General features: G+C 33.9%; 1 protein-coding gene across 1 annotated transcript; it reads right to left on the reverse strand.

The window, feature by feature from the left end:
• Positions 1-8,454: 8,454 nt before the first annotated feature.
• LOC106623355 (uncharacterized) lies at positions 8,455-12,988 on the reverse strand. Its single transcript, XM_036365524.2, has 2 exons — positions 12,802-12,988; positions 8,455-9,173 (listed from the first exon to the last, which is right to left on the reverse strand). The coding sequence occupies exons 1-2, from the start codon at positions 12,811-12,813 to the stop codon at positions 8,835-8,837; spliced, it is 351 nt and encodes a 116-aa protein (XP_036221417.1). The 5' UTR covers positions 12,814-12,988; the 3' UTR covers positions 8,455-8,834.
• Positions 12,989-13,592: the final 604 nt, after the last annotated feature.

The raw sequence follows: 13,592 nt of genomic DNA on the forward strand, positions 1-13,592 counted from the left end.
GGAAACAGCGATGTGTATGTGCGAAACAGCATGAAAATTGGTCCGTGAAATAGTGGGACCCGTAATTTAGTTTGATAACCTGCATTGCAGAACTGTATCAACATCAAAAGGACGTCATCTTTCAGCACGATTCTGCGCCATGTTACAGAACCAACATCGTAAGTAAATATTTTTTTCAGTTTTACTACCCGTCATCAATATCATTCATTACTAATTTTGATCTGTGATGTTCTAAATTTTCTTTTTTTTGCAGGTTCGCGATTTTATGAATGAAAAAAAAACAAGTAGTTGGCGTAGCCTCGAAATAGTTCCGATTTAAACTCCATTAAAAACTTGGGGCGATTATGAAGAAACAGGTTGTCACACAGAAACAAATTTGAATAAAAGTCACTCCTGAAAAATTTTAAATTAATATTTTTAGGCTAATAATTTATTTTAACGCTTATTACAAAACCAAATAAACTCTCACTTTCACTATTTTTCTTGGATGAATATTTAAGCATAATTAAAATTGTTCTAATGTCCGATTTTATATACATACATATTACATATATAATATTATACATGTAAGCTGTTAATGTGGCTATATGTGTATATGTATATTGGTTAACAAGAACAGCATTTTGTACTCCCCCGACATAATTTTTGGCGTTATCTGACGACCTCAAGTCAAAAATTTGTGTCCAAATCAGCGCTATAGCGACATGTTCGACAAAGTAACGGAAAATGATTAACGAATTTTCATCCTTGAGTTATTTTAGAAAGGGAATGATAAAGCAGTTTACGAATCGGTTGATTGTAACACAATTAAATCTTCGAAATAGAAATTGAGTTACATTCATAATCCTCTCCAAAAGTTTATCCCCGTAATAGCTAATTTTCATAAAATGCTTCTTTTTGTTTCTTGTACTTAAAATTTGAAACCACTAGACTAAAACTTCTTTCTTGCTTATTACGTCCGCTCAATCTAATTAAAAACACTTTCTACTTTTAATACCATTTTAGACTCGCACAGTCCATTTATGTATATTTCTGAATAACTCAAATATTCTTAGACATATCCCTGACATCATTAACGTTCTTGAACTGTTTAACTTTGTGTTTAAACTGTTCGAGCGGCTCCATTCATTCAGTTTCAGGCATTACATACGATATAATTTTGGTCAGATTTAGAAACCCTACAGAAATTTAAATTTGAATTTAAATTATTTATGGAAATCTTAAATATGTAATATATTCAATTCAAAATCTCTTATTATTATTTATGGCTTCCTCAGGAAGGGAATTCTTTAATTATACAGTTGTCAAAACGATTGAAATGAATCGCCATCGACTACAAAACTCAGCAGGTAAACTGAAAAGTGAAAGGTTTACTTCTGCATGTCAGTAAACACTTAATTTAAGCTGTTAATGTGGTTAACTCGTTGAAGATCAAATACAGCGATTAGGTACAGTTATAGACTTTAGTACTGAGCTATCAATTGTTGAACAAGAATGCAACATATCATAAATTTAATGTTTGGAGTAACTCTAAGGTGTTCAAAGACGCAAGAAATATATTTTCGGAAACCACATAATTTTATAAACACTTTAAGCAATAAAATATAACTCGACTAAAATCCTTCTATGAATATATTTATTCGAAAATGAGTATACTAAAGTTGCATGCAGTCAGCAAATGCAATAAGTACATATTATAAATATATTACTTCAAATCAGTACTAAATTTAAATTTTTGTGTTTCAGTGGGTGTCGAAAATCGAAAGCAATGCACTATCAGTATAAAGAAATATTTCTCATTCAAATTTTTAATTGCTGCAATTAATGATAAAAGAAGTAATACTATGTAAACATGTTTCATAAATACAATATTTAAATAAAGAACTGTATTACTTTTACGTGATAAAGTGCATTCATGCATTAATTTCTTATACTTCTGTTTTAACAATCATTTAAATTTCATCATCGGATTAGTAAGAAAAAAGGGTAAAGCCGTTTTTATCTTTATTATTAATTTTAACGATAAAACCTATTTTGAAGACGGAAGTGTTTTCTATAGCAACTTTAAGAAATCGGTTAATATTGCTCATATTCTGGAGCAAGTTTTAAACTATGTTGATTTGGGAGTTAATATTGACCCTAAGCTTAATTTCAGTCTTCATATTGATACCATGGTCTTGAAAGCAAAAGCTGTCCTCAGTTTTGTTAAACGTTGGTCTAAAGAATTTAGAGATCCGTATATTACTAAAACACTTTATACAACTTTGGTTAGACCTATATTGGAATATGGCTCTGTGGTATGGAACCCTAGCTACCAAATCCATTCTGACAAGTTAGAGTCGGTTCAAAAACAGTTTTTACTTTTCGCCTTAGCGCAATTCCGATGGGATGCTAGGGTAAGTCTACCTCCATACACTAGTCGTTTAAAACTTATTAATCTACCTACACTTTCTAGTCGTAGGGAAATGCTTGGCATAATATTCTTAGTGAAACTTTTGAATGGAACTGTTTGCAGTTCTTTTCTCCTGTCTGAAATTAAATTTAATATCCCGGTTCGCCTTTCGAGGCAGTTTAGACCTTTACTGCTAAAATCCTGTAGATCAAATTTTGAACTAAACGAGCCATTCCGCCGTATATGTCATGATTTTAATTCTCATTCCAGCATATTTGACTTATCTGACTCACTTTTCAAAATTAAAAAGACTTTATTGTTTTCTCTTAATAAATGAAAATATAACAATTTATTATATTGTAACTTTAGATCTTAGCTGTTGAAATTTTTGTTTCTGTAGCTGAGCAGTTTTAGATCTCAACACTTAAAAAACTCTCTTGCCTTTTCTGACTCGGCTAATTCCGCACGTATGCGGATTGCGCCCCTCGCGTCGGTTGGGCGGGAGGAGGGTAATCGTTGGGTTTATTATTATTATTATTCCTTCACTATCTATATATATAAATTAATTGATTGGCCGTATTTTCCCTGACGGAAAAAATAATTACCTAAATCATAACTGGCTCGGTAATTGAGCTATATAGACAGCAAAAAAAGCCGATATTAATTTTAACAATAACATTTTACTAAACTAAACAGCTTACTCAATATAATTTAATTTTACCTTAGCCACAGTAACGCGTGGCTGGGGTCTTCTAGTATATTAAATTAAAACAAAAAGTTGAAAATGTGTTCAAAATTCATTACTTGTCGAAACTGTCATAGGATCAATCATATATGGTATTTTATTAATTTTTTTAATCGCTCGCTTCTGCTCTCTTGTTAAAAAATTTACAAAAAAAAGGAACAAATAAGTAATCGAGTCGAATTCGTACAAGAGAATATGCGAATACCTTAATAAAGTGGTATAGCCGCTCTCTTCAATGCTAGCAAGTATTGCTTTTGCATATTTTAGATAAATTTTATTATTGTGCATGGTGTAAATGACAAATGAAAATACAAATTTCTTTTTTTGCCTTGTATTTTAAAACATATGTCTTAAAATCAATTATAGTTTCCACCAAGAGAGAATCATAATACTATTGCGCATTTGGCAGAAGACAAGTACTGCCCGTTTGTTTAGCATCTGGTATAGTTTTTTCGATTCGCTGCAGAGTAACGATTGGCGAACCAAAGGCTACCATTATATATACATACAAGTATATGATCCATAATATTACTCACTTAGTTTCATTTAAAAGTTGGGTATAGTGAACTCTCCGGAATAATTACATTAATATTTAGGTTAAATTATTAAAGCTTAAGGACATGTTTCACCAAGCGCAAATTGGTCGATATCGTATATATGGTATATATGGTATAAGTCCGTCCGGAAGTTTGTTTTAAATTTTTATATTAGTGATAAGGGGGCTAGAGAAAGTATTGGGCCAGCTTTATTAAGTTCGTGGCATCACGACACATTATTATCGTGAAAAGAAACTTTTTCACAGTGTTATTACGATAAATTCATTAGTGCTTGATTTGCAGGTATACTGTAAAGTGAAAGAATCGTATAGAATTAAAAAGTTTGTTATGTGAGAAGTGGTAGTGTTCGGATTCCGCCCGTCTGCGACCAACTTCTTCAGTGTGATAAGGAACATTTGTACCAGATTTTATGAATATAACTTTATTTTTATTCCAGTTAAAGCTTGCATGAGCAGACGGATGGACGGGGAGATATAACTTTGTTATAACTCCATATCTTTAATAGTTTTAGGTGTTACAAACAACCGTTTTGTGTACAATATTATTATATTCAGTTGCAACATGTTGCATGAATATAAAATCAAACTTTTCTCAAAGAAGTGTCCTACACATGTTTCCTGGTGTCTAAGAATTTGCATGAAGAAGGGTCAAAAAGATCAACATATATAACATATGGAACTATAAAAAGATAATAAATGTATCAATAACTTGTAAAAGATAATTTAGAACGCTATGAGGTCATTATGGTAATTTGTATGATTAGCAAGCTATACTTATATATCATATACAGTGTCGGACAAACCTAAGGCACGAAGTTCACCTTGCACACATTTACTTAAAAACAAAATGTAACGGTGAATCAGTAATTAATATTTTGATAAAAGTTTACATTTAATCACAGGATAATCTCAAAAATTATAAGTCGTTTTCGTTTTTCGGGCTCCTTAGCCACAATTCATGGAGGTGGCAGACCAAAAACTACTAGCCGTGAGGATATGACCATAATGCGCTCCACAAAAAGAGATCACTTTATATCAGCTATATCAATCCAGAGCGAAATACGGCTTGAATTTGCAAAGGCTCATGCTAACTGGAGTATTACAAAATGGAGGAGTGTACTTTTTTGGTACATGATGATGGATTAAAGCTGGTACGAAAACCAAAAGGTCAACGTTTGAATCCGCGTTGTTCACAAGGTACTGTGAAACATGGGAGAGATAACGTAATGGTCTGGGGATGTTTCTCATCATGGAGTAGGTCCGATCCATCAAATTAATGGCATCATGGATCGTTTTATGTTCAAAAACCTTCTTCGAAACGTTATGCTTCTTCATGCTGACGAGGAAATGCTATTAAAATAGAACTACCAACACAATAACGATCCGAAGCACACGGCCAAATGTGTAAAGGATTGGTTTATTTCCAATTAAGTATTAACAACAAATACTTTTCTTTTTAACTGTATGTAATATGCTTTAGTTTTGTAGCATGTATTTTATGTATATTGTTAATCTTTAAGTCATATTTAAGTGTAAAATGAAATAAAAATTTCGTGCTTTAGTTTTGTCCGACACTGTATGTCTGTTCATTGGTCAATATATATTTTTCTAATTTCTTATGCAATTTATTGTAGTTATTGCGAATACTTTTTGTCATTTCTATATAAACATAAATTATAATGTGTCTTGTTAGCAACGGCTTAGTGGATATTCAAGCCGGGTAGATCGAACACAGCTTTGTCGTTTCTTATTAGCAAACCCAGACTCAGACTGGTTGTTTGTCAGCTTCATTGAAATAATATCCATATTTTATAAGGATTTGAGGATTTTTATAGGTACCCCGTTACGACAAATTTGTGATTGTCGATAGAAAATAATTCAGCTGCAGGGTTAAAATGACAATAAGTTAGTGAAACTTCCAAATAGTTTGACGAAGAGTTTTTCCACTCTCAAACATTGGTCTTGGTAAATGTAACACACAGAAGGAGACCCTATAAAATATATATGTATATATAATCAGCGTGACGAACTGAGTTGATTTAGACATGCCCCTCTGTCCATCTGTATATACGCGAACTATTCTCTCAGTTTTTGAATATAGATTTGAAAGAGATCGAACCACTATAGCTGCTATACAAACTGAACTATGAAAAGCAAGTTCTTCTAAGGAGTCAAATTTTTACCGTTGATTTTTGTCTAAGGCAACGCTAGGGTTAGGTTAGGTTAGATTAGTCTGGTAGACTAATAAGCCACGCATAGACTAGTTTTGGTCCTTTGCGATGTCAGATGGAATTCCGTTACGAAGTCCATGAGGAGTAGTTATCCTTTAGGATGCCTGTGCTTGATGCGAACTCCAACAGACCCGGTAGCTTATCTCACGATATCTTTAACAAATTTCAATCTAACGTTTTACAAATGACTTTTACAGTTTTGTACCCAGATAGATTGTTCCATCGTGTTTTGATTTCCCTTGTCATGCTCCTGTCCAGATCGTTGTATAAACAGCCGCACACCACTCCTGGCAATGTCGTTCACTCTGGACAGTATAACCTCGCACCAATTCCGTCCTTTCATTTTCGAGCCATCCGTATACATGTTTAATGTGTTCTATATGTTCTATATTTACTCTGAACCTCTTTTCCCTATTGAAAAGTGAGCTCATGTAGTTGATGCTTTCCAAACCGCCATCACCCACCGAGCAATGCCCGAACGCTCTATGTTTAAATTTTCCTGCAGGTAGTAGTCGCCCCGCCGATCCTTCGGCGTAGCTTTCAGGTTTATAGGTGGCAGTTTTAGCACCACACGCATATAAAGTATTGACGGACTTACTCACTTATCCACTTTATGATTATTATAATCAATGTTATTTCAGTTATTTTTCCTTTTCACCAGTTTTTAACTTATGGTGAATAGAGAACAAATGTATTATAATTAGTGGCTGTTGTAAAGTTGCCTTCACAAGATAAATAAAGGTTAAATTATAGCGTTTTATGTGAACCGCTGTTTTAAGAAAAGCCCGTAAATTTTTTTCTATTACTAGTTACTGAGAAGAGTTGCCTTCTTCAGAAAAAAGGATTAGTACAAAATTCTTACTGCATTTGATCCAATTAATTATAGCATGATATTCACTGATAATTATAGTTCTGAATACCAGTTCCCGTTTTCATGTGCATTCCATAGTCTATTTATGAGCATACTTACTTTATGTGTCTAAGCTCGGTTGGATATGTAACGAACTAGGGTGACATACAAACATTTGTATGCATGGTTGCATTTAGCAATTGAACCTGATTATGTGAAGAAAATGTTGCAAGAAAATATGCAAAATACGACTAGTGCACGAACATGTGACATTTATAAAGTGACAATCAAACTGGCATTGTTGCATTCACTATACAGTACCTAACCACTGAATTATGACCGGTGGTATTTAAGAAGAAAATTTTTAAATTAACTGTGCGAAGAGAAAATAAAAAAAAACTTTAACTTCGGCTTCACAGTTGCTATAATACGTTCATATTCACAAAAGATTCCTTACAAGAACTTGACTTTGATCGATCAGCTTGTAATGCAGCGATAGAGTGATCCGATCTGAACAATTTCTTCAGATATTGCATAATTGCCTTGGATCCATGCCAAATTTACGATATATCGACAAATGAAAAGTTTACCACACAAGCACTTGATTCCGATCGCTCAAGTTGTATGGCAGCTATATGCTATAGTTTTTTGATATCAGCCGCTCCAACAAATGAGTAGCTTTTTGGTGAGAAACGATGGGTGCAAAATTTCAGATATCTTAAAAACTAGTTCGCATATATTTAGATATGGCTAAATCGACTCAGCTCGATATGCTGACCATATATACATATATATACTCGTATAGCAAACTTAATATACGCTATCCGAACCTACTGTGAACCTACTACAAGTAACTTAAGAACAAATTCGCTGCGACAAAAATCGAATCAATTTGGCTTCTATTTTCTTTTATATTTCCTATTTCTATCCAATACAATAAATAACCAATATAAAAATTGTCGTTCGGTTGATATTTTACAGCCGGTATATGAGAAATCCTATATTTGAAATTAAATACAATTGCTTTCTTGGACAAAATCTTTGTATGAATCTGATCAATACAATAATAACAACCACTCTGGTTGGCTTAATACCTTTCTGACACGTCAAAAAGTGTTTATCTCAATAAAATAAAGTAAGAAGGCTTCAATTAGCATAAATTGAATCGGTACACAACCTAAGTGATATTGATCCAGGCATATACGATTAATCTTCTATAATGACTTCAATTTATAATAATAACGAATTCAGACGTCACCACTTGTACTTGCATGTGTTGAAATTGCATCAATATTTTAAAACATTTGTTTGACTTTTATTTTTGCATTGACCTTAATTTTATGTACAAATACTGTACTTACAAAATCAAAATAGATTACTGTGTAAAATAATATCAGCATCTATTTTCAGCATTTGTGTGCCTTGGGGCTACAAACTGGACATGCAACGCCTGAATAACGCAATCAGTTATGCCGAGCTATGTTGTCACAGTTGCACAGAGAATTCGAGCAAAATGAGGTCGCACGTTACGATGCATAGTGGCGATAGATTCTTCATAATTGATTGGAAAATTAAGCAAAGATAGAAAAGACATAAAACTATCAAGAAAATTATATTGTATTTTCAGAGTCTTAACTTTAGTTTTTAAGTATTGAAAGGTTATCAATGAAATCAAAGTAATTGTTTTGTTGTTTTAATAAACAATCAAGCTATTTATTTATAACGAACAACATCTTCTTCACTTCTCACGAGTTTGTGCTCTTTGTACAGGAAATTGTTATTTCATAAAATGTGGTAGAAATCATCAAAAATGTTAGAATTAGAGATTAATGATTATAAGATAAAATAGACACATATTAAATATAATATATAAAATAGAGGAATAATGGCTCTTATACAATTTTGTTAATGATTATTAGAAATTTACTAGCCTATCCAAGCATGATATGAGTAATTGTGCGCGATTTTTAGCAAGTTTTAGACATATTTTCGTCGTTCGCTCAGTCATCATCATCACTTTTTATAGAAGCTACATCGGTTGTCATAAGTGCCTACTCGGCTTAGTGGAAAGGATGAAAGTCGTGATGATCGTAGTGATGGTGGTACGGATCCAAAGCGTACGGATGATAAGCCTTGATTATGGGCGCTGGATGATATGTTTTGATAATCGGATGCACGACAGTCTTCAGTACCGGCACCACAACTGGCTTAATGATAGGCGCGCTGTGTATAACTGTTGAGCTCTGATGTGAAATGGCCGCCGGTATGTGCACCAGTTTAGTCAAATGCAACGGCTCGTGATGGTGATGTAACAATGGGTAGTCAATGTGTGGGTAATGGCCATGCAGGTAGCCAGGACGTGCGTTGGCCAAGGCGACGAGCATGGAGAGAATAATAGACTATAATGAGAATAAAGCGAGAGTAAAGTGAAAGTAAGATGTCACTAAGGTGAGTTATAAGTATTAAACCTACATTCAAAATTTTGTATACTCTTGCAACATGTTGCTAAAGATTATAATAGTTTTGCTTATATTGTGGTACCACCTACATTTTTTTGAAAACATGTATCTCAGAACCTACTCAACCGACATCGACCAAATTTGGTGTGTAATATTATATTAACATTCTTTTGTTACGGCGCGAAATCGGACCACAATCACGCCTACTTTTCACGTAATGCAACTTTAAATTACATCTGATTTTTTCTCTTTACAGTGTACAAATCAGGCACCAACTAATATATCGGGATAAAACTTTGCACGAATGGTGCCTTTTAGGTATGCCATCTCAAAACTAAAAACTGTCAAAATTGAATCATAACTATTCAAGCTCCAATATACCGGAAATGTGGACCAGAGCCCATGGTTGACTTTTCAAAAAAAATATCGGTCAATGTGTGAAATATATTAATGAAATTAGGAGGTAATCCTTTTCTGATAATAGTATATCTGTATGTCAAAAATGGGTTGAATCGGGTCAATATTTCTCTGCCGGTTAACTTTACTTCTTTTATATTGTATATATACATACCTAATAAAAGTTTTTCATACTTCCGGTTGGCCCTATACCTTATATATTGGTCAATATGTAAGATATCCTCGGAAAATTAACTGAAGGTTTAATATTGGATATACTTTAGTTCAATGTCGAAAATATGTAAAATTTTATTGTACTACTTATAATAATTTCCTCAAACCTCCTCCAATAACAAACCTTACTGGTTTAGCGCCGAACATGATTGGAGCTGGTCTAGACCTAGGTCTTAATCTCATATCCCTAACATCATCAATTGCGATCTTCTGGTTGCCGGTTTACATATCAACTCAATATATTAAATATATCCTATAATAATCTATATATATTAAAATATATCACAAATATTAAACTAATTGAGTCTATCACTTATAAAAAACTTAATAAAATACCAAATTCACGAATTTGTCGAATAATGAGTGTTGATTTCTTTCGCAACATGTTGCTACAGAGTATAATAGTTTTGTTCACCTAATGGTTTTTTGTATCACCTAAACCGAATCCAGTTATATAAAGGGTTGTATATATATATAAATGATCAGGATGAAGAGACGAGTTGAAATCCGTGTGACTGTCTGTCCGTCCGTCCGTCCGTCCGTCCGTGCAAGTTGTAACTTGAGTAAAAATTGAGATATCTTTATGAAACTTGGTACACATGTTTCTTGGTATCGTAAAACGGTTGGCTTTGCAGGTGGGCGTAATCAGACCGCTGCCACGCCCAAAAAAGGCCATTAAAGAAAAACAAATAAATTGCCATAACTAAGCTCCACAATAAGATTAGAGCTTATTTATTTGGTACACAGGATCACATTATGGAGAGGCATCTAAAGTTAAAATTTATTTTAAAAAGTGGGCGTGCTCCCAATAGGTTTAATGTGCATATCTCCTAAACCGCTAAAGTTATAATAACTAAATTCACTGCGAACAAATGTTTTTAGCATCTCTATCGACTGTGTGAAAATGGGTGAAATCGGGTGACAACCCCGCCTGTGGTACTGTTAAAAACTACTAAAGCTTGATAAATCAAGCACTATACACGCTTGAGACATTAAATTATATTTCTGGGATGGTATGAGATGACTTTATTGGAACCGCGTTCAAAATAATACTGTGGGCGTGGGCCCGCCCACTTTTAGGTGAAAATCCATATCTTGGGATCTGCTTAACCGAATTCAACCAAATTCAGCACATAACATTCTTCTCATATTTCTTTGTTATAGTACAAAAATGGGCGAAATCGGATTATAACCACGTCTATTTTCCATATAACACCATTTTAAATTCCATCTTAATCTTTCACTTTACACTATGCAAATCAAGCAACAATGATTGTATCGGGGAGCGCGAATAATGCGTTTAAAGAATGCACCTTGTGACCAAGAATTGTCTAAATCGACCCCCTTGGTTTTAATTATTTATTCTTAGACGTAAACCAGCATGACAGGCTTCATTTTCATGGTAAGATACCTTCCGTAATGGTATCACGGGTTAATTAGGACGGTGAATTGAGTGCCAGCCCTGAGATTTTTCAATTTCCTATCCTTGTGATCGGTCTATATATCCACTGGATTACTTCAAAGGATAGTGTCAATATGAACAAAATCATGACCCTACAGCGAGGTGGTTTTCGGTGAAGATGATGATTTAGAAGCATATTGCTCATACACTCTCGCAATTGGTTGCCATGGTTTAATAATTGGTTTGCGCTCAACGCTCACGCTATCCCGACCGGCAATATAGTTTCGTGTTATCATCATCTAGTTATTTTCCCTTCCTTTCATAAAGAAAAGGACTAAATAGAGAGAAAATATATTGTCATGAAATAAACTTATTAATTATTCTATTTCTTCAACAAGTTCCAGTTTTAAGTTTGAAATTTGCGCTGATACCTTCCGATGATAGTACACAACAAAAACAAAAAAAAAACGCGAACTTCGGTTGCACTGAAGCTAGTACACCATTCACAAATAAAAAAGTTTCCATTAGTTTAGTTTGTATGGCAGTGTTGTATGATATAGTGATCCGACCTGAACACTTTTTTCAGATGTTCGTTGGACAATAATCCATCACAATTTCATGAAGATATCTTGTTAAACAAAAAGATCTTCATACAAGAACTTGCTTTCAATCGGCGGTTCCGAAAAATGAACAGCTTCTTGAAGAGAAGAGAACGTGTGCAATATTTCAGGGAGATATCTCAAACATGAGGACTAGTTCACGTATATACAGACAGTGTGCAATATTTCAGGGAGATATCTCAAACATGAGGACTAGTTCACGTATATACAGACAGTGTGCTGAAACGTAAAGGAGAGAAAGGATAACAAAAATTTGTATTCTTTATTGCTGAGATGCAATAACTTCTAACGACTAACTAAAAAGCATTAGATGCTGTTTCAATGAATAAAAAAAACGAGACTCTTTACTGTTATTTTTAAATGTTTTATCGTTGTTCTTTAGTCAGGAATATACCGAATTCCATTAAATTATTGCTAAATGCAGTGCAAGCGTATTTTGAATTAGAACTTCAAATCTAGTTCAAGCTCTAGAAACACTATTGGTAAAATTAAGTGCCAACCACAACCCATATAATCTCAGTTTCCCGATGCTTACAATCCTTAAAGATATTTAACGGTTACAGTGCATAGAGCATGAAGAAATTTCTCACTTCATATTGAGTGATTTTCGATTATCATTCAATATAAATCATTTATATATTTCACTTTAAATTAAGATTACAGTTGGAAACGTGAGTACTTAGGCACTTTTCGAGATTCTTATTTATGCCATTATTCTGCTGATATATTTAATACATTTTGAATAGAAAAACCGGAGCACTTTTCCAAAATCGTTTTTACTTTTTTGTCAGGGTAGCAGTTCCATGGGGGTTCCATAACTAACGGAGAGTTATCTTTGTTCAGCAAAAAATAATTTAATTAATTGCACTTTGTTTTTTCCTTCACGTATTTCTACTTTCCTTAAGACTCTACTTACCAGCTTAAACATTTTTACTGGGGCTTATTCCTATCAATGTGCCCTCTGAGTCCGGTAAGTGTCCTTAATTTGGGATAGCAAAGAACCGCTAGCTGTGTGCGTTAATAGAGATTTTCGTGTTCGATTTGAGTTTTTATTTTATTTTTTCGTTTCGTGTTGCGTTGCAATTTGAATGAAAACACCAACTGATGCCACCGACTTGCAGTTCACACTCTTTTATATTTTACCTTTTAATACCAGAAAAGTGAATCTTTGTTGTAAATGAAGACGTTAGTTCAGTCTTTTTGCACCAACCTCAGACATTGCGTTAACAACAATAGCAAATATGCAATAGTGAGAACAAAAACAACAAAAGCTGAATACCAAACTGTTAGTGCAACAATAATTGGCCCCCAACAATTACCGCTGTTGTTGGCACTTTGTAGCTGCCGTGGATGCGGCAGCTGTTACATTGCCAACACACATACATACTAACACACTTGTTTACTTTTTGAAGACACCAATTACCATTTCCCCTCTGGACGAACTTCTAACGCAGTTGCTGTGTTTGTTGCAATCAGTATTGAGATCCATACTTGTAAGAGTATAGATGTATACTTGAATGTATAAGCGTAGTCATTTAGCCATAAGCTATCTTCGTCTGTTTCATCCAAAATGGCTGCAGAATACGTTCTATCAGCGGCGACGTTCACGCGTTCATTCATTTATTCATTCGTGAGCTCATGCATTTGCACATCCCCATCTTTTGATGTTCTCCAAAAGATATTACAAAGACACTTTGCATCTGTTGC

The sequence above is a fragment of the Bactrocera oleae genome, chromosome 6 (genome assembly GCF_042242935.1).
Source record: "Bactrocera oleae isolate idBacOlea1 chromosome 6, idBacOlea1, whole genome shotgun sequence".
Lineage (NCBI taxonomy): Eukaryota > Metazoa > Arthropoda > Insecta > Diptera > Tephritidae > Bactrocera > Bactrocera oleae.